General features: G+C 41.6%; 2 protein-coding genes across 4 annotated transcripts in view; both read left to right on the forward strand.

Moving 5' to 3' along the window:
• cnot3b (CCR4-NOT transcription complex, subunit 3b) overlaps positions 1 to 4,117 on the forward strand; it is a 28,233-nt gene extending 24,116 nt beyond the window's left edge. For both annotated transcript variants that reach the window (XM_026347992.1, XM_026347993.1), the window contains exon 19: positions 739 to 4,117. In XM_026347992.1, the coding sequence (XP_026203777.1) occupies positions 739 to 837 (99 nt within the window). In that variant the 3' untranslated portion in view covers positions 838 to 4,117. The remainder of the gene's footprint in view (positions 1 to 738) is intronic.
• A 12,211-nt stretch (positions 4,118 to 16,328) lies between these two features.
• The window catches only part of shisa7b (shisa family member 7), a 31,882-nt gene continuing 25,196 nt past the window's right edge, over positions 16,329 to 23,014 (forward strand). Inside the window, exons 1-2 of one of the 2 annotated variants that reach the window (XM_026348000.1) lie at positions 16,329 to 16,588; positions 16,870 to 16,947. The gene's annotated coding sequence lies outside the window, so the exon portion shown is untranslated. The remainder of the gene's footprint in view (positions 16,589 to 16,869; positions 16,948 to 23,014) is intronic. The other variant, XM_033326219.1, reaches the window with a different exon arrangement.

Genomic DNA, 23,014 nt, shown 5'->3' on the forward strand with positions numbered 1-23,014 from the left:
AAACTAAAACACAAACCAAATGTATATTTTGAAGTCTCTGTTTTCATAGGGACCCCGCCTATTTTATAATAATACAACAGGAGTTCATTATCTGTCTACTGTGATTCAGTCACCTCCTTATGTCACTAACAAACACAGGCACACGTCTCCTTCACTTCAGCTCGTTAAACAAACAGTCCTTGGGGAAATGAGAATGATAATGTGCAGGCTAGATGGATAACGTGCTACTTGGCTGCAGCACGTATGAACAGCCTGATGTGGGTCCAGTTAGATGCTCCTTATGTAACCAGTAACAACATGCTGTCTGCCCATGAAGTAAAGGAGCATTTCTCCAATATTTACGTGTCATATTATAACACTATAATATAAAAAGGTTTTCAACTGATTAACAGTACGTTCAAATGTACTGGGCAAGGAAAAAGTAAGTGAAGTTTCCTTGTTTTCTGCATAAATCAGCACACTCACATTGTTTTGGATGTTTTTTTTTCTCTCTAAGATTGAAGGTAATATCATGTATCGTGTTATATTATTATATTATATAAATATATTTATTATATTATATATCTTATATTGTACAGCCCTCGTCTGACCTATTGAAAATGTATCTTCGTCTGACAGTGTCATTTTCCAACATTTATGAGCTTAATTTATTCATGATATGGATGAATTAATAACCTGAAAGTGACAGAATCCACTAGATTGAATGTTTTGTGATTTATTTATTTATTTTTTAAACAGGGGACGTACATTTACTTTGACTACGAGAAATGGGGCCAGCGGAAAAAGGAAGGTTTCACGTTTGAGTACCGGTACTTAGAAGACCGAGACCTCCAGTGACCTGCAGAGAGAAACACAGATGGACGGACGGCTGAGACAGAAAGCGAGCGAGGGACAGAAGGACGGATGGAGAACAAATTAACGAATGAAGGAGGGTGGTCCACCTGCTGACATTCCTGGATTTCACCTGAGCTCTTTGGGAAATGGAGGCGTTCAGACCTGGGGGGTGCGAGCGGGTTTGCAAAGACGTTTGAAAGCCCTCCCTCCGTCTGAGCGTCCAACCCCGCCTCATCTTCCTCACCCCGGCAGTGACTAACTCCTCCATCATCAGGCCTTTTGTTTCCAGCTTTTCCTGAACTGGAACTCTTTAAAACAGCAGCAACACTTTGGTTTGTTTTGACAGATAAGACACAAAAATCACACCAGGATCCCGACTGTCACGCGCTTTCCCCCCTCCCTGTTATCCTGTTTTGTTGGCTTTAAAAACCTTAGCTTCTATTAGCCCCAAAAGAACCAAAGATACTTAGTTAACCACACAGTACAGGTTCGAACCGCCTTTGTAAACCCTACATCAGTGCAGCATCATGTCACGTTTTGGGCACGGAGTCGTGCAGCAGCTCGAATCAGGTGAACTTGAGGCCATCGAACTCTTTTCCACTACAAGAACTTAACAACCCATAACCTGAACCTGCCAGAACCCACAGGCTGTGCGCTGCTCCAAATCCTCCCGTTGTGAGGGTGATAAGATCGTTTTTGTTAAACTACTTTAGAGAGGTGTTCATATCAGTGTGGAGGCTGTAATTTGTGCTGCTGATGAAACAGTTCATTAAGCTATTAGTCAAACAGCAACTGTTCTGATAGAAGTTTAGTTTAAAAATCAATCAACCATAGTGACTTACTGCACATTGTTGTCTGATTCCAGCCTATCTTTGTCATATGTTATTAGAAACTAAACATTTTTGGATATTTGGACTTTTTATCAAACAAAACCCACATCTGAAGGCTTCATGTTCAGCTTGTGAAGTGCTTTTTTTATGTTTAACAACCTACAGTTCAAAAGCATCACAAACCAAACAAGTGATCATGGATGATTGAATCAGCACCTCTCTAAAAGAGTTTGAACAAAAACGGATCATCTCCACCATTACTGCTTCGTTCTATGCATTCTGTTCAGTGGTACAGCAAACACTGGTGAATGTGGTGCTAATATTTACTTTATTTTGTAATTCCATGCAGCGATGGTAAAACTGCATCGTTTCATGTGTATAGAAACTCCACCTATAATCACTAAAAGACTGAATGAAGTTTGGTGCAAGTCAAGTTCATAAAACAAGTAATGGGTTAAGTTCTTGTAGCAGAAAAGTTTCAAGTTCATAGGAAGAGTTTCACCTATAATCACCTAAAAACTGAATGTAGTTTGGTGCGAGACGTGGTCATAAAACAGCCTCTGAAACAACGTTCCCCTCAGGTGAAGTGGACCAACACAACCGTATGTTCACCAGGTGGAAAGTGAACGCCGGCTGTAGGTTGATACAACAGGCGTCTCTCGCACTTAACTATGTTTCATCCTGAGATCCTGCTGTTGTGTTTGTGTGAAGTGTTTAAAAAGTGGCTGGTTTGTTTTGTGAATCTGCACCACTGGGGTCTAAATATATCCTGCCCTGCCTCCTCCCATCCAGCCACAGCGGAGGAGTGTGACAAAACAGCCGGTGAGGTGTTGGTAGTAACTGTTTTACCTGGTGGGCAGTGTTACAAAACAGTTAGAGGAAAAGGATCGCACGTAAAAACTAGAATTCAACATCTGTGGATCAGTGGTTAAACGGTTCAGTTCACCCAACTTGCATAAGACACTTTGCTGTTTTTATCTCAGCAGTATTTAGAGTTTTGACTCTTTGCAGAGTCTTAACTTATTTCTGTTTTTAAGCTACATATTAAATTCCGTTCACCTATTCTCCTCTGAATAGAAAGTACGAAGCAGTTTCTAACAATCGTTTGACGTGTGGAACATTTAAAACTCAGATGTGGAAACTACTTTTAATTCAAGTTACAAGACAAATTGGCTTCAACTCTACGCTTAGCCGCACTTTCTCCCTCTAACTTGATTTAATTCTCACTTTTTAAAGAAACAAATAATAAAAACAACAAATCCAGGAGCTAAATTACCTCAAAACCTTCACAAATGAAACAAACTGCTCAGCGATTTTGCGATTTGAGTGAACTGACCCTTTAACAAACGAAGCTCCAGCCGTGAGCGTTGTGGGTGTTGGATGCTGCCAGCAGCTGGACGGACACTTTGTAAGTCTCCCTCCTCTTCCTCCTCTTCCTCCTCCTCCTCTCTGTGTGTGCTGAAGAGCACAAACACCAGCACTGCTGCCCACATCTCCTCCTCTGTCCTCCAGCTCTGCGCTCACATGTTTACACTGCGACTGGGCCCACGATAAACACACACTCTGCAGTTCTTACTACCAACAAGTCATGGTTTTATGGTTTTAGCTTTTTTTTCCGCTGCTGCCAACACACCACAGATTATTTTGATTCAGTTTCCTCTTCCTCTCTCTCTCTCCCAGCCGGCCCGATCCCCTCCTCTCCTCTCTCCCCTCTCCTCATGCCAGGTAGATATTTCCTTTTGTTCTCAGGAAGTATTTGATGGATCATTTTACGAGGAAATGTATCCGCCAGCAGCTCACGTCGCCACAGCACAACTTTCAGATTTGTACCAAAACGTTTAATTTGTATCCAGCATCTCGGGACCGACCTCGCGAGTGTTTCCTCCCCCGTCTCTTTACCTGCCAGCGGCCCTTTTCATTTCACAAAAGGCTTTTTTAACTACACAGATATTATCCTCCAATGTTTGGAGCAGCACCTGGAAGAGAGACCATCTTTCTATTTTGTATTTGTTGGATTATTTGTGGTAGTTTGTATGTTTTTGTTTCATTTTTTCAAAGATGGGGAAAGTGTTTTAAACCCAGAGAAGAACAAGGAGCCCTGTTCTTTTCCACAGGGAGCGTCGGGTGTTTTTATAGCCAAACACAGTCAGACAACTCTACACGTTCACTTGACTGACAGTCCTGCTTTTAACCTTTTTGTTTACTTGGTTTTTTTTGGGGGGGGGACGAGAGGTCAATCCAAGAGCCGAAATGTGAATCTCTCTCTGCCCCTTCACAAAAGTGTTGCATAGACTCTTAAACCGCTCCTTTGTTCCTTGTTTTTTTCTGTTTGTTGTTGTCGTCAGACAGCATGGAATAATGACACTTGCAAAGTGACGCTGAAAAAGTAAATAATGAAATAACCATGAATAAAGGATTGTAAAATATTAATAAAAGAATTACTTTTCAGAAAACGGGACTCGTGTGGTGCTTTGTGGATGGGTATGAAGGCGGAGGTTTTTAGTAGTGGTGGTATTATATTATAATTAATATAATAGGATTATTATTAGTAGTAGTATTTTCTTACTGCATTGATCCTTCCCTTTCTTTAAACTCGTCTGTTCAGTCAGCTGCAGAGTGTCCATTTCTTGGATTAACGTTGTCTTTAGGAGGCTCTAAATAAAATAAAAAACATATCTTACGTGATTCTGTAGTGTTTATATACATTTGAACTCACAGTTACAGTCGGTGACATATTGGTGTCTTCAAACAGTTTAAATCGGCTCTCTTCACCAGAAAATTATTCGTTGTCATTCAACTGGTATTTATTGTGATATTAAATATCTAATTCAACATGTAAGTGAAATATTCTGAGATCACCTCTCGCCTGTTAAATAATATTCTATTAAAATGTTTTTTTCCCTTAGAGCACTCAAACCCAGCACAGAAGTCTGGTCAGTACGGGACAGAGTCCTGATGCAGCAGCCGTGCTGCCGACCCCACTTCTGTTTGGTACCTGTGAAACATTTATTCTCCAGTCTGTGTTCTGAAATAGTAAAGTTGAATCATCAAGTAGCAGAAAATGAAAAGTCTAATCTTTCCTTTACTGTATTAAGTAAATGTACTGAGGACACTTTACTGCAGCATTAGAAGGAGGTGTAACTCTGGGAGGTGCCGTCGTTATGACTGTATGGAACAATAAAGCTTCAGTGGGAGAGTACGTACAGTACAGAGCCACCTGGCAGGTTCTCAGAGAAACCCATTAGCAGGAAGCTCCAAGTCCATTTAGTTTAATCTTCTAGTGTTTTACCTGAATCTGGGTTTTTCTGGTCCAGTTTGAGGCTGTGAAACAACAATCGCAATCCAGTTTAGGACCTGTTTCAAAATCGCACAAGCCAAAGGGATCGTCCTGTTCCTGGTCACCTCCCTGACAAAGGTGGAGTCCTGATGGTTCCACATTTCTTGTGCTCCTGGGAACCCTCGAAGCTTTAGGGAAGATTTTATTTCTCTGACACGGAGCATTAAAAATATGTTTTCATTTCATCACTACTTACAGTGAATTGTGCAGAGTGACTGTTTGTGGGCACGTGAGGGTGAAATATGTTGTATTTAACACTTTATCCATCAAATTAGCTTCATTAATAAACAGCTGAGAGCTTATTAGTAGAAGAAGAAGAAAACATAAAAACCTGGTAACTCAGTACTACAGGAGCAAACACCAGATCACAGGTGAGAGAGTTTATTTTGAGGATTTTCATGTAATAACCAGAATTAACACATGGCGTGCAGCAGACAGCCTGACAGTCGTTTTTAAGTGGGGGGGTTATGCAGCTTTCGCAGCTTTATTGCTACTAGCTGCTGTTTTTCACTGGAATATGTGTGAAGATGTCTGTGAAGGTGGTGCATGTTTTAAAAAGAAGCTGTGTGCGACGCAGCGACACTTCCAGCAGCTGTTGAACCCTAGCTGCATGTCGTCCCCATCTCCCTCACGTGTTCCCGTGTCCTGTCACCTCTCTGGCATCAAACAGGAAAAATGAAATGATGTGAACGTGTTCTCTGTTCTTCACTAGCTGTAACTGTGTGGATGAAGGACACCACACACACACTGAGTGCCCCCATCTCCTCCGTCTCCTCTGGGCTACCACCGCCCCACTTCTTTACTCTCTCTCTGCTTCACATCCGTGTGCCTGGATGTCACTTGTTTACTCCGCTCATGGTTTTACCTTGTGTAAACTGTAGAGCGACATATGGCGATGTGCTGCCATATGGCCGTGTTTTGCTGCAGATTCTCTCTCTGTCTGTTCTCGGATGATCGGCTGCATCAACACCACTTTATTCCGTGACTCAACCCAGGTCAAACGCTGCACGAGGTTCTTTTGGTACATGTGGAGGATTTTTAAGTTGTGTCTAAATGTGTGAATGGATTCAAGTGTCGAAGCAGGACAGTGTGTGTGGGTGTGTGTCCTGCAGCTTCCTGTGTGTTGGACTGAAGGTCTCAATCTAACGCTATGGATCTTTAGATCTTTAATGGTTGAACATGCATCATCCCTCAGGTTGGATATTTTCAACTTTCACAGAGCAGAAAAAGAAAGATTAACACAACGTGGAGTTTAGACTGACATTAAGACACTGTACAGCAGGTTCAAATGTAAAAATATGGATTTTTATCTGAAAACACTTCGTTTCACTGCTGCTCTGACATTTTGACCCCCGCTTTGACTCCCAGTTGGATTCACTGAGTTCACAGCTATTCCACCAATTTCGACAGAATCAACCAAATGTAGAGAACAAGACTCAGGACTCAGCAGTGAACAGTGAACCATCACTGGATCGAGGATGTTAAGAAGTCATTTCTGTTAACATGGACCCCCCCTCCCACTCTCACCTTCCCTGCTGTGCAGGATCACATGTTGTTGATCAGCTCGTCGGCGTCTAACCATCAATTTGTTGCTTTGTTTGTTTGAAAACGTGGAAACAAACTAGAAAACATGTTGATTTATCAGATGAACAGTTCTGTAGAAGGTATAAATGACATTTAGGACTGGAGCAGGAGAAACACACGGATCCAAAGTGGTTTTTACTGGACTCCGGTACCTTCGTCCATGTGTTGTGCATGTTTGTTTCCATGTGTTTGCTCATGTGTATGAGTGACGCACTCTCTTCTGGCCAGAGGACACTTTGACTCATCCCTGTCTGTTGACTGTACCGAGGTCTGGCAGGTTCACCGCTGAGCGCAGGCACACACACACACACACACACACACACACACCTCTCCTCTCCTGCCCTGGAGGAAGTGATAGAAACGGGAGAAACCAAGAGGAATGGGAGCAAACACAGATTCTTTCTATGAAAGCACGTTTAATGTGCTGCACTCGAACTGTGGAATAGGAAGTGACTTAGTCCAGTATCTGAACGTGATTGGACAAACAGGTGAGCACAGCTTAAATCGAATGCAGCTGTCTTCCTTCAGCAGGAAGCCGTTCAGACAGTTTGCACCGTCACTAACAGGTCGTGTGGTTCAGAGAGAGAGATGAACTCTTCCTGTACACTTTGCTAGATCTGCAGCAGCCACCATCTTGGCTTCGACCTACATTCTACCATCTTGATGCTTATCTGTTCAAACATCGTACTACGGAGATGTGTGTTGGAGGTGGTGCTGCTGGAACACACACTGGAAATCGCCTGGAGAAAGTTTCCCCCTCCCTGTTATCACACTGTGAACCACCAGAGGCTCTGCACAGCTGCTCACAGCTTCACAGACCCCCCAACATCCTCCCAGGAAGATTCTCCAAGCAGTGTTATCTTCACGACACTGTATAACAGAGTAGAGATGGGAGAGAAGGACGGGAAGCAGCACGGTTGAGAGGCGGCGTTCACCTCAGACCGTGAGGCTCTGTTAGTCCAGTCTCCGTCCTCAGATCAGAGTGTGACATGAAAACAGCCTGAAGGCGAAACTCAGCCATGACTCAATCACACGAGAGGAAAGCAACAAGCTGTCCCACAATCAACCGTCTCCAGATGCTTGAGTGAGAGCAGACAGGACTTTGTAATGTTTGTGAGTTCATAAATCAGATTTCAACAGAGACGAGGAGCAGAAAGCTTCATTCTACGTCTTCACGTGTGCAGAACAAACTCCCCAACAGCTGTTTAGTTTGAGAAAGAGATAAATCAGCATCACATAATAATAAAAAACAGAAACAACTGGTTCCACGCTACTCGAAGGTAAAAGTGAACCACACCTGTTCACACCTGGATCAACAGTGAACAGGTTTTAGGAGCGTTGACTCTTTTGATGCATTCAGTCTAATATCTTTAGCAACTTTTCATGAGGATAAATGTTTTGATCCAGTTTTTATAAGACTTCCATAATAACGCAGCCTTTTAAATAACTTGAGGAAAACAAAAGCTTGATTAAAGGTGTAATACGTGGATTTGCTCGCGGCACTCACTGATTGACATCTGATGTTTAACAGCAGCGTGTCTGATTTGATTCTAATGCACCAGTGCAGATCACATTTTTATATCCTTACAATGACTTTTCCTCTCACCATCACCAGCAGCCACCGTATTGACTGCAGCAGATCTCTGGGGAACGGAGTGGGGGTTGAGAAAAACAAATCAGGCGTCCGCTCTCAACGCCACATTGTCGGCCGCAGCATCAAACCCGAGTGACCCTCCCCGTCTAATCAGAACAGTGGGAGTCCCTGAATCCCCGAGAGGATCATTAAGGGTTGATTTCTTCAAGAAGTACCTCACATCACGCTGCCCCCTCTGAATCATATCTGCTCGGCCATATCTTCCTCCTCCACATGCTCTAATTTTGCTCTTGAAAAAACACTGTTGAGCTTTTTCTCTTTTCCAGCTTCTCTGTTTCTACATTTTCCTTCAGTTCTCACACAAACATCCTCATTAATGCATCATTTGTTACTGATTAGCATCTCCTCCGTCTCCTCCACACTAAAACTGTGTGTTATCACTGGGATGGCTGGAGCTCAGTGGGGAGGGCAGCTGTCCCTCAGCCTGTTTCACCTCATCAGGACGTGCCGACCTCCTCCTCCTGTTACCAGTCTCTAGGCTGAGGCTCCTTCGATAAGAGTGTTATTAACGATGAATGAAATGTCTTTGTTTGATGAACATGATGATTTTTTTAAATCATCGTCTCATCATCAATCATCGTTTTAGTTCTTCTCCTTTCATCACCACAGCTGTGTGATTTTATTCCCTGCAGACGTAAAACAACTCACACTGCGCGTTTTGAGATTTTGAATCATTTTCAGGTGGTGACAGCTCCGTTTCCCTTTGAAGAAGGTCGCCAGTGAACCTCTTATTAATTATTTATGAATTCATACAGAAACTCACCACAGCCACATATTTAATTCACTGTGCTGAACAGAATTGATCTGCAGCTGGGGATTGATTGTAAGTTTATTGAAGGTATTGATCCAGACCTGGCGGCACCATTATTGAGGAGGAGGGGCATTTGATTTGGTGCCCAGTGCGATAAATCATTACTGTGAATTGAACTTCCAAATGTAGGCCTATAGGCGACACCTGCACCCCCAGGTTTGAGGATGTTTGCTATGCTAAGTTTATCTACTGGTCCCACCACATTGATCTATTGATACGTCACGCTCCTGAAAATTCACTCCATGCAAACTAAACTCATCTGCAGGAACCTGTAGTGTCATTATTCCATTTGTTCATTAGTTCGTTTCTCTGTTTCGCTTTGAGCTGTAACATGTGTACAATGTTGTAAAATGCATGTTAACAGATTACCACAGTTGACTTTGGTGAGGGAACAGCTGGCAATCAGTTGGGCTGACATGAGCCAAATCCTCTGGCTATTTCTGCAGAGACCGACGTGCAGCTTCTCCATCTGCGGTTCCTCCACACGGTTTCTGCTGAACTCAGGTCAGCGCTGCTCTTTGCACTTGGAACCTACGGCCGTAGAATAAAATGTTCATCTGCTCATCTGCACGAACATGAGTGATAATTTGAAGCCAACAGGCAAAAAGAGATTCACTGCAGCAAGTGGAGGAAGCAGTGGAGATTTAACCTGTGCAATCTGAGGTCACTCACCTTTCTGTGAACATGAACACGGCGTTTTTATTTACTTAAATAAATAATAAATCATACAAATCCACATGTTGTGCCAACGTTAGCATTCACCCGTCATGGTGACCATTAAACATAATATGACATAGTATTTAAGGGGATGTTGAGGTTGCTGCAAACTGTAAAATCCTCACATTTAGGTCAAAGTAAGGTGTCATTTTAAAGGAAATCATTTAACCACTTTAAATGTGGTTATTGGTGTGTGTGGTTAAAACAGAACAGATGCTACATTTGTTTAATAAACCTATCCATTGACTTTGTTTATGGGACCTGCTTTCTTTGCCTTATTCTCTAACTGTGTGGAAATTACAGTAATGTCTCACAGTATGTTTGGGTCTGAACGCTGCCTCTCATCATCTCTGACCTGGAGCTGTTTCAGCGACGCCTAAAATGTTTATAGAAATCCCAAAAATGCACAACAAAGCATATTTCTCTTTCTTTCTTTATTATTATTATCATTTCTTTAATTTTATTAAAGGAAGAATTAAACCAAAATTAGCCCCATTAACAACTGATGGGCAAAGCCCAGCTACCACGTGGGCTGAAGAGGCTCGAACACGCACCGACGTCAACATGAAACACCGCTTTATTTACATCCTGCTGACCTGCGAGCTCGACCTTTTATTTTCTGACATGCCAGGATGCATTTTACAAAACCAACATGCCTCCTGCAGCTAAAATGTGCACACTCTGTGCATTTTTGTTTCTTTTTTTAAGGCTTTTATAACCATCATAGCGAAATCAGCAGATCTCTAAAATGCCCCTTGGTGCTTTAATTTCTGCACCTTGTTTATTAAATTAAACTAAATTACACTGCAATCATGTTGCTTCTGCAGGCTTAAAATGGTGCTGCCTGTCGGTTTTGTATCAGGACTACTCTTCATTGCTGAGAAATATAAGCCGGGGCTTGATGCAGAGCGCTGTAGAGATTTGCATTTCGTATTTGCTCTCTTGTTGTTGAAGTCAGCAATGAGTGATGGAAGCAAACGGCCCGAGCTGCAGAGGCCAGGCCAAGAACAAGGAACAAGCCTCTGCTAATTTGATGCAAAAATTTATAATTAACATGTTAGACTTAGAGGCTGCGGTTGTCAAGGTAACTGATGACACCGCATTATCACTTGGTGCTACTGGATCCTCCATCCTCTCTCTTTCCTCCCATTCATCAAGCAACCATTGAACAGCTCCGAGCTGAGAACGGGGAGGGCAGCCCATAAACTCCTATTTATTCTGAGTTCACACAGCTTCATTAGTGCGGTATTAATCTTGTGAAGTCAATTACCATAATAGATGATTATACATTACAATGGGAGGAGTGGGCTCTCTTTAAATTCTAAATTATGGCCTAAACTATACTTTTACCTCTGTCATTCTCTTTTAAAGGAACAGTTCACATCTTTTCTCACTTAGCTCTAGTAGCTACTCATGCAGATGGTTGTTGATTAGTTTTATTATTAGTTTTTTATATTTTTTCAAGGGGCTTTTTTCTACATGCACGGTTGTAGAGAACACACACTCCTGCTGAAATACTTACTGACTTCCTGGGAAAAGATTTTGCCTTTGATCACTGCACATTTCTCTCTAATCTGATGACGATTGATGGTACATATGTAAATGCTGTGTGATATGCTCCTAGATGCTGACTGCACCTCTTGCTGATATAGTGGATGATTCTTCTTGTCCTTAGCACTTCCCCATCCATCCAACATCATGTCGGTCCCACAGAACTCCGCGGTTCCTCATACTAGAGTTTCAGGCTGCATTGTTGGATGCAGCAGCGAGCTGTGTTTAAGTGATGGTTTTCCAAAGTGCTTTTGAGTCCATGTGGCTATATTCATCACGGTAGCATGACGCGATGCACTGCTGCCTGAGGGCTTAGAGGTCACGCACATTTAACAGTTGTTTCCACCCTTCCAGCCTCTGCACACTGATATTTCCCCAGACTCCCTAAATATTTTCACCATATTATGAACTGTAGACAGTGAAGGGTCTAAATTTTCCACAATCTTGTGTTGAGGAATATGTGTTTTGAACTGACATATTATAATTTTAGTGAATCATCCTTCAATACCCAGAATACTCTCAGCTGCGACCAATTAACCTGCTGTTTAGCCTTTGTCCTTTTGAGTGTGTTGCAGGCAGCAGTGGGTCCTGGGACTACGAAAAATGAGAGACACGAAATAAACCAGAAAGACACGAAATAAACCAGAAAGACACGAAATAAACCAGAAAGACACGAAATAAACCAGAAAGACACGAAATAAACCAGAAAGACACGAAATAAACCAGAAAGACACGAAATAAACCAGAAAGACACGAAATAAACCAGAAAGACACGAAATAAACCAGAAAGACACAAAATAAACCAGAAAGACACGAAATAAACCAGAAAGACACGAAACAACCAGAAAGATACGAAATAAACCGGAAAGACACGAATTCAACCAGAAAGACACGAAATAAACCATAAAAGACACGAAATAAACCGGAAAGACACGAATTCAACCAGAAAGACACGAATTCAACCAGAAAGACACGAAATAAACCGGAAAGACACGAAATAAACCAGAAAGACACGAAATAAACCATAAAAGACACGAAATAAACCGGAAAGACACGAAATAAACCAGAAAGACACGAAATAAACCAGAAAGACACGAAATAAACCAGAAAGACACGAAATAAACCGGAAAGACACGAAATAAACCAGAAAGACACGAAATAAACCGGAAAGACACGAAATAAACCAGAAAGACACGAAATAAACCAGAAAGACAAAGCAAGCAGCTGCTAAAAGGTGATAAAGAAGAAGAAGGAAAAAAAAACTTTACATCAAATTATCGACCACATTAAGGTTGTAAAGAACAACCAGTCAAAGCAAGAAGCTAAGCAACTATATCAACTGTTGTCTATTGAGAAAAGCAGGATTTAGAGGCAAAATTCACTTTTGAGGACTAATTCTGTGTTAAATTAATAGTTATGGTCGATGTCTGAGCCATATTTACAGAACAGATGAAGATATGTGGCTCAAACTATTAGCGATGATGATGCTACTGACGATGATTAGCACCGCTCACTGACTGAATAGGAAGTGATTACACAAAAAACAAGCTTCTAAACAGATTCCCCCTCAGTGGGATTAAGTAGTTTAATCAAATTTGAAATTCAAACAAGCAATTCCGCAGAAATTTGTCCCAATCTTAAAACAGGTTGGAGGCAAAAAACAGAAGATTTATTTTTCCAGATCAGTCCTTTAAAGTCAACATGTTCTCACACTGTCTACTGTCGAAAATTAAGGGTTTTAAATTTGATGCTAACTCCCCGATTAAAACATTAAACACATACAGGAATTAACTGCTAATTAAAACTAGAAATACTCTTGTTGTGATTAAATTTGCAAAAATATATGTATTATACTTTAGATTATTAATTCTAATTCATTTATTATAAATAATTTATTTTTTAGCTTTTAAAGATAAATGATTTGCTGTCATAATTTTGGTAAGTGCCTTGGCTAGCTACTACCGAAACCAGATTAACGGTCTGCGAATTAATACCAAAACCAGATTAATGGTCTTTTCATTAATACCAAAACTAGATTAACGGTCTGTGCATTAATACGGAACCAGATTAACGGTCTGCGCATTAATACGGAACCAGATTAACGGTCTGCGCATTAATACCAAAACCAGATTAATGGTCTTTTCATTAATACCAAAACTAGATTAACGGTCTGTGCATTAATACGGAACCAGATTAACGGTCTGCGCATTAATACGGAACCAGATTAACGGTCTGCGCATTAATACCAAAACCAGATTAACGGTCTGCGCATTAATACGGAACCAGATTAACGGTCTGCGCATTAATACCAAAACCAGATTAACGGTCTGTGCATTAATACGGAACTAGATTAACGGATAGTGCGTTAATACCAAAACCAGATTAACGGTCTGCGCATTAATACGGAACTAGATTAACGGATAGTGCGTTAATACCAAAACCAGATTAACGGTCTGCGCATTAATACGGAACCAGATTAACGGTCTGCGCATTAATACGGAACCAGATTAACGGTCTGCGAACTAATACGGAACCAGATTAACGGTCTGCGCATTGATACGGAACCAGATTAACGGTCTGCGCATTAATACCAAAACCAGATTAACGGTCTGTGCATTAATACGGAACTAGATTAACGGATAGTGCGTTAATACCAAAACCAGATTAACGGTCTGCGCATTAATACGGAACTAGATTAACGGATAGTGCGTTAATACCAAAACCAGATTAACGGTCTGCGCATTAATACGGAACCAGATTAACGGTCTGCGCATTAATACGGAACCAGATTAACGGTCTGCGAACTAATACGGAACCAGATTAACGGTCTGCGCATTAATACGGAACCAGATTAACGGTCTGCGCATTAATACGGAACCAGATTAACTGTCTGCGAATTGATACGGAACCAGATTAACGGTCTGCGCATTGATACGGAACTAGATTAACGGTCTGCGCATTGATACGGAACCAGATTAACGGTCTGCGCACTGATACGGAACCAGATTAACGGTCTGCGCATTGATACGGAACCAGATTAACGGTCTGCGCACTGATACGGAACCAGATTAACGGTCTGCGCACTGATACTGAACCAGATTAACGGTCTGCGCACTGATACAGAACCAGATTAACGGTCTGCGCATTGATACAGAACCAGATCAACGGTCTGCGCATTGATACAGAACCAGATTAACGGTCTGCGCACTGATACAGAACCAGATTAACGGTCTGCGCATTGATACAGAACCAGATTAACGGTCTGCGCATTAATACTGAACCAGATTAACGGTCTGCGTATTAATACAGAACCAGATTAACGGTCTGCGCATTGATACAGAACCAGATTAACGGTCTGCGCACTGATACAGAACCAGATTAACGGTCTGCGCATTGATACAGAACCAGATTAACGGTCTGCGCATTAATACTGAACTAGATTAACGGTCTGCGCATTGATACAGAACCAGATTAACGGTCTGCGCATTGATACAGAACCAGATCAACGGTCTGCGCATTGATACAGAACCAGATTAACGGTCTGCGCACTGATACAGAACCAGATTAACGGTCTGCGCACTGATACAGAACCAGATTAACGGTCTGCGCATTGATACTGAACTAGATTAACGGTCTGCGCATTAATACTGAACTAGATTAACGGTCTGCGCATTGATACAGAACCAGATTAACGGTCTGCGCATTGATACAGAACCAGATCAACGGTCTGCGCATTGATACAGAACCAGATTAACGGTCTGCGCACTGATACAGAACCAGATTAACGGTCTGCGCACTGATACAGAACCAGATTAACGGTCTGCGCATTGATACTGAACTAGATTAACGGTCTGCGTATTAATACAGAACCAGATTAACGGTCTGCGCATTGATACAGAACCAGATTAACGGTCTGCGCATTAATACGGAACTAGATTAACGGTCTGCGCATTAATACGGAACTAGATTAACGGTCTGCGCATTGATACAGAACCAGATTAACGGTCTGCGCATTGATACGGAACTAGATTAACGGTCTGCGCATTAATACGGAACTAGATTAACGGTCTGCGCATTAATACAGAACTAGATTAACGGTCTGCGCATTGATACAGAACCAGATTAACGGTCTGCGCATTAATACGGAACTAGATTAACGGTCTGCGCATTAATACAGAACTAGATTAACGGTCTGCGCATTGATACTGAACTAGATTAACGGTCTGCGTATTAATACAGAACCAGATTAACGGTCTGCGCATTGATACAGAACCAGATTAACGGTCTGCGCATTAATACGGAACTAGATTAACGGTCTGCGCATTAATACAGAACTAGATTAACGGTCTGCGCATTAATACAGAACCAGATTAACGGTCTGCGCATTGATACAGAACCAGATTAACGGTCTGCGAATTAATACGGAACTAGATTAACGGTCTGCGCATTAATACTGAACCAGATTAACGGTCTGCGCATTGATACAGAACCAGATTAACGGTCTGCGAATTAATACGGAACTAGATTAACGGTCTGCGCATTAATACAGAACTAGATTAACGGTCTGCGCATTGATACAGAACCAGATTAACGGTCTGCGAATTAATACGGAACCAGATTAACGGTCTGCGCATTAATACAGAACTAGATTAACGGTCTGCGCATTAATACAGAACCAGATTAACGGTCTGCGAATTAATACAGAACTAGATTAACGGTCTGCGCATTAATACAGAACCAGATTAACGGTCTGCGCATTAATACAGAACTAGATTAACGGTCTGCGCATTGATATTTACCGTCTACAGTCGCAGGTGCGCGGATACCGCGAATTGAGCAGCGGGTTCGAACGCCATCAGCCAATCAGATGTGGCTACGATAAGCGACCGCTCCATGATTGGCCGATCGTGTCCCGTACTCGAGGAACGTCAGCCAATCGGTGAGCTGGCCGCGGAGCTCTCGGTGGAGCGGCTTGTGTCGGAGAAGCAGCGGGAGAAGCGTCAGCGCCGAGCGGGGATCGAGTGAGCATCACCGGGAGAGAGAGCTCCGACATTCACCGCAGTACCACAGCGAAACACCGTGACCGGACCCGGAGGAGAATTTAGAAGACGAGTCTTTGTACGGGTTCTTCTTCTCTACTGGACGCGGAGAACGGCTCCACTGCGGCGCATCAGTTTCCTCCAGATCTGGGAATTACAATGAAAAATGTAGGTGACATGTTTCTTTAACAACCCGGGAATCAAAACAGGAACCGACGGAGACGAACACAGGTGAGACATGGATATTAAACTGTGTAAATGGAGGAGACAGGTCCTGTTTTAACTTCAAAGCTGGTCACATTTGATCAGACGGAGAGTGTCGTAGTTTGCATCATCACGCTGTTTTACTGTTGTTAAAGGATCATACCAAACTTACAGGACACATTGTCACAGCTGGGATACATGTGTGGCCATGTTTTGGTTTTATTATTGAACCTTCATGTAGTTATTGTCTCCACCTCGTTTGATTTCTGTTCCTATGAGGCTCTGTTTTCTTCTCCATCTCTTCAAAGGGGAAAATGGTGACGGGTGCCGCATCCATAGGATCAGCATCCTCTTTGTGGAGCCCCTGCGTAAAAGGAAAAAAACAGGTATTGTGTGGCGTTCATCTGGTGGGCTGTGTGGTGCTGCAGTGTGTAAGACAGGCAGACAGGTTTGAACATGAGGCTGCGCTCTCCTCTGCTGCCATACATGCACACATACAATACACTAACGCCTCGGCATAATGCAACACAACCCTCCCATTTTGAGTCTCACAGCTATGCCCTGAATGCAGCAGCAGCATCAGTCAAACACGGAGTCACCTAGCAGCTTATAACTGGCACTGATGGGGTGTTTTTGTATGTGCACGCACATGCATGTGTGCGTCTGTGTGTGCTACATTAGAGTTATGCAGAAAAAGACAGATCACACACATGCACAAGGGCATGCACTCACACACACACACACACACATGACTGGTTCCAACATGAGCATAATTGCCTCATGAATGCTGATGCATCACGCTAGTGCAGAAACACTGCAAACTTAAGAGCCCCCCTCTGCACTGCCGCCTCATGGGCGCACAGGTGCGAGCTAGCCGTGAACTTGTGTTTTGGGCATGCACGTAGGTGTCTGTGTAGGTGCGTGTTTGTAGATGATATCACCTGGTGTATGGTTGCAGGGCCATGTGTGGTTGAGGATGCGTTTTAAGCAGGATGTTTGGCGCTGCACACCTACACCTGCCTCACCGGGTTACTAAAGTGAGGATACATTAGAGAAGTGCTTCCCATCGTCCATAATTGACACACTTAGATTCTGCCTTTTTGGTCACATAAAAATTCAGTTGTGATACTTCACCTGCAGCAAAGTGACTAATTGAAACACAAAATGGAAAACACTTCAGTTGATGAAAGGAAAACAGTTTTGGCAATGCGCCCTTCTTTGGATTGTGTTTTTGTAAATAAACTTAGATATGTAATATCTTCACATCTCATTAGGAGGTAGAGTGGGTCGTCAAGTGATTGCAGAGTCGGGGGTTTTATCGTGTCAAAGCATCCTTGGGCAAAACGCTAAATCCCCAAGTGGCCCCGGCACTTTCCATGGCAGCTGCACCATCATCTGTGTGTCCTGTACTTCCCCACAGCAATCAATAAAGTAGATAAAATTCAAATTAAATTAAAACCTCCAGGATCCTCACTTACGTTTGGTACAAGAATGTTGTGAAAAAAGAAGGACTGCTTTATTGAATATATGATTTTTATCTGGCACATATGTCTTGATTGTTTTGCTAGTAAAATAGCAGACGAATTGCTGTTTATAATGAAGCCACAGTACAAACTGAACAACAGAAGATGTTTAATACACTGCAGTAGCATTACAACTTATTAATAATTTCATTATTGATTTATCTGTTCAGTAAACAGTAATTGGTTCCATGTAGAGAAAACGGCCAATTTTTCCTCAGCCGTCCAAAACTCAAAAATATCTAAAAAACGTAATGTAATTTATAATTTTTAGCAGGATAAATGAATCAGCTGATTGTCAGCGTTGTTGTTTGTTACAGATTTCATCTGAAATATTAATCTGAAAATCAGCAGGGGCTTCTTCTGAGAGCAGCTCTTCACACCAACATTTAACATTAACTTGAGGATCAGACCAGGAGGACGGAGCTCTCTGTACACCCACAGTAGCCTCCGTAGACCAGACTGCAGTGCAACCACAGGACATGCAGTGTTTGAGTTAGGGGCATAGCAGAGATTATAGATGCGTATAACCCTGCAGCTGAATGATCACACTTTGAAGCTGTTTGCATGCCTGTGTACGCCTACCTTTGAGAGAAATGAACAAGTTCACGCCCACTCTCTGGGGGCTGTTGAAAGGCATTCTGGGAAACGCAGGGAATCACTGACTGAAGTGGAAGCAGACGAGAAAGTGGGTACAGCAAGTTGATGACAAAAGCATTGCACATCACACATGGATGATATAACAGTGTCAGACTGTCAGAGGCCATTGTTGCTTAAAATGTAGTGCATTCTGGGTGATATTTGCATTAGTGGCACGGATTTGTGTCTTTAAAAGGCATTATTGTCCATTGTCCAAGTTGCTGTCCCCTGCAGTACGTTGAGAGACTTAAGCTCACGTGTCTGCCGGGCCTGGTGTTCTTATTCCCGATGTGGCTGAGGAGGTGGATCGTCTGCAGCTCCACCATGCATCATGGTTGTTTTATGAGTCAGCAGTGATTAATCTGATTGGTGTTGGTCAGGTTTTCAGTTCCCCCCCACAGTGAACAAGCTGGAAATCAGCAGTGTGCAGTCAAATGACCTTGATTGCTGCTCCGGATGTTGGGGGATTTTACCAGCAGCTTGTGGAGACACTCAGGTCTTCGCGTCATCACGGAGGACGTGGGTACAAATGGCTGATGGTATTCTCAGCACAAAACAGCCTTGAGAAACAAACACTATTGTAACTGTTTTGTAGAATGACTCCTCTTCCTGAGACTATTACACAACATTACTGACGTGAGTGTTGTTCCTAGTAAACTCTGATCAAACATCTGTAGGAGTATCTTTCCAAATGATGAGCAAACTCAGGTTACAACCACTGTCACCTCACTTTTTTTAAAGGTGAACTGATTTCGCAGTGCTGCCTCACTTATTTTGACAAAAATAACAGTGACTTCAGAAAGTATTTAGATCCCTTTACATACATACAGAGCACACTTTGTGTTGTAAATTTCATTATAAAAGGATAAAATGGATCTTTCTTTCCCTCAATTTATACCTAATAATAAAAACTTGTATTACAAGACTCCAGAAAAGGACTAGTCACATTTTTAGAAACAAAAAAATAAAAAATAATTTCAATATGCTCCCCATATAATTAGTTTTAATCATTATGGTATATCGCGTGAAACACTAGGAGGCAGCGAGTGAGCATTGCTCTGTAAAAACTTACTTTGAGCATGAGTTAATGCTTATTACTGTGCAATAGTCCAATTTCCAAGAGAAAATGATCAAAAACAAATTAAACAGTCATAAACATGCAAAAAAACATATAATGTGATATAATTAGCTCATTGCTGGTTGCCATGAACACGCTAAAGGAAAATTGTTTCTGTATGCGTGGCCTAATTTGCCACAGTGTCTTCATGAAACTATGAAACTGCTCTGCATTAAAATTAAATACATTTTGAAGAATAAGACATGATCAGGAATACTGCTGGATACCAATGTTAAATAATAAAAACCTATAAGGTAAAACAACATTTACTGTGTTTTCCAAGTGTGTCTCTTTGAAAATTACAAGGTTTGAATTTACAGTGTAGTGACACACATTAACCAACTGTTATATAGTCAGAAGATTTATTAAGACATAGGCGAGTTCATACATTATAATATTAGACTATGTTTATAATTTAAAATTAATTATTCTGGGATTATGGTTGTTAAGTTTGGGATAGTTAAAGGCAGGATTTAGGACAGCTGGGGGACACTGACAGTCCTAATAGGATAAGTGGCTTCTAGTGGGATCTAGTAACCGGTCCACAGACTGATCTCAGACTGAATAAAATTCAATAGAACCTATCACAGCGGGAAATATAGAGCAGCCATTATATTTACATTTACCACCTTTTACACAAACAATATCCGTAGGACTAAGTCTTACTAATGGACTGGACCCCTGTATTAAAAATCGAATCTTTTTATGACAAAGGTATCCAGACATTTTTCTGAGACACCTTGAACTGCTTTACCTGTCCCTGAGAGTCCACCTGTTGCTGATTGGACATAAAATTCCGACTGCAGGTCAGAACAAAAAAACAAAAAAATGAAGAAGCTAAAATTCTGATGTAGTTGTAAAGTAGTTTTCAGTGTTTCTTAATGTACTGTATAACTAAGGTGCGTACAGTGGACACTTGAAATGGGGGACTGTAAGTTTTGGAATGACCCACTTATCATCTGGACGGACGTCTTTATTAAAAGTTCCACTTTAAATGCTGACATGTGGCTGACCTGGTTGGGCTCAATCCTAGATGTTCTCAGGTCAGTAGGGATTTTAGACAGTTATACCAGAGCAGACTCTGCCTGCATGACAGGACCAGAAGCTATTTAGAGTCAATCACATCCCTTATGTAAAGACAAAGTAGAACAGACCCTATTATTCACACTTTGACTGTTTCACTCCCTGAAAATGAAGTTACTCTCATGTGTGGGCCGCTCTACTGAATCAGACATGTTTTACATACATGCAGAAATATATGGGACATTTGTATTTTCTCAAGCATTGTGAATCACAGAATTAGTAGTAGTAGTAGTAAAAAAAACAAATATAACAAATAACTGACATTAACTGGTGTCACTGTGATGGTGCAATTCATTAGAAAATAAGAAATTAGGAAATAACATGCTTTTTTAAAGCTATTATGTTTAATCAGGAAAAATAGTCGATAATCAGAAAGAAAATACAAATATTGTTGATTCTTGATGAGTAAGGAAATATGTTTCAATTAGGTAGAAGTGTGTTTGTAATATATGCAACAAATTAAGAATTTTATTCACAGTTTGTTTATTGATTTCATTAAATGCACGTACAGTATAAACATTGTGTCACGGTACGACACTTACTCCCGGCTTGTAGTAACTTCTATTTACTTTGAGGGCTCACAGTACTTCGTATACACTGTAATACTCTCTCTTATATCTCCTCACAACTTTCTTTGTCTGGTTTTGCCTCGGAAGACATTTGGCAGCAGTGACTGTTGTTGCAAACATTATTTGTTGACTTGTGTTGTCGATGCTGGTTGCCAGTGTGACTATCTGAGCAAAGCCAAGGGGCCACCGAATGCCACTGCTCAAACTGAAATAATTTACCAAGCGGTTAGTCATCACACTCAAGCCTGGAGTGGTGTACGACGGGTGCGATGAGAACTGTAAATGCCCCTCTCTGGACCAACACCTTCCAGTTGGCTGTGATGAGCTGCAGCTCTGTGAGGCTTTTTTTTCTTTTCTCAGTCATATGAACCATCTTCAACAGATTGGACAGTGTAGCAACATCGCACTGCTGCACATACATGACAGCAAAACATTATGTTGAAACCTGTCACTAAGAAAAATGACACCATAGTTTACGTGGAAAGAATAATTATGGTCTAGATTAGACTGACTTATTATACAGTTGATAGTCGTTTGACAGAAATATTCAAATTGGGTTTGCAGGACTAACAGGAAGTAAGTCTATGTGATATCTGTGAGAAGTTGCACAGTTGTCCTCATTCACAGCGGCTGTCACTATCGGCTTCACAGTTCTGATGAGAGCGTATGGTGTAATAAACCCAGAGTGCATGATGCATTCAATTTACACATCACATAATAACTCCTAATCTATGCAGTGATGCAGCGTCTTAGTGCCAGTTAGACCTTTTGTTGATCGATGAACCACTTCATGGTTTGTAGATTTATTTACTGTGGTTATTTTTTCACTTCATGAACAGATTGTTGCACGTTGTCTTTCACGCTGTTCAAACCTTGGTAGGTGTCAGGTTTCGAGTCAGGTCTGAGAATTCACCTTTAGAGATGAACTTACTGTCACCCAGATGTGAGAAGGTCGTCCCCTACTGTCCTAATTGTGAGGCTCTGACTGTACTATGCAGTAGGTAGGATATTTTGTTTGTGTATGAGGATTCTGTTAGTACACCTGAACCTGGATAACTCCATTTATGTTAGCTCATGAATTTAATCCAGAAAATTTTGAAAGAAGCTTAATATCCATGACCTGAGATTCAGAGATTCAAATATAAACCTGCTGCATCTCTCCCATATCATCTGTCTTTCTTGCTTGCTAAATAGAGGAAGGATGAAGCAGTGGTAACTGGTGTAATATTAAAATATCTTACACAGCATAGTGTCACTGTGTTTACTGAGAGAAACCAGGTGACACAGGTAATGGAGGGTTTACATTAACTGTAGTAACCTGGTTAGTTTAGGTCCATGCACACATGCAGCAGATCAGTAGCCAGATTTCTTCTCTACTCTTGACTTATTTGGACACTTGGTAAACCACAGCTCTGTTTTATAGAGAATCAAACTTAGATTAATGTATAAATGACAGATAAACTTGTGTTCTCTGGAATAAACATCTCTGTCTTTGCTGTCCATCTGTTACTTCTGCACTAGCCAA

Source organism: Anabas testudineus, chromosome 11, assembly GCF_900324465.2.
Source record: "Anabas testudineus chromosome 11, fAnaTes1.2, whole genome shotgun sequence".
Lineage (NCBI taxonomy): Eukaryota > Metazoa > Chordata > Actinopteri > Anabantiformes > Anabantidae > Anabas > Anabas testudineus.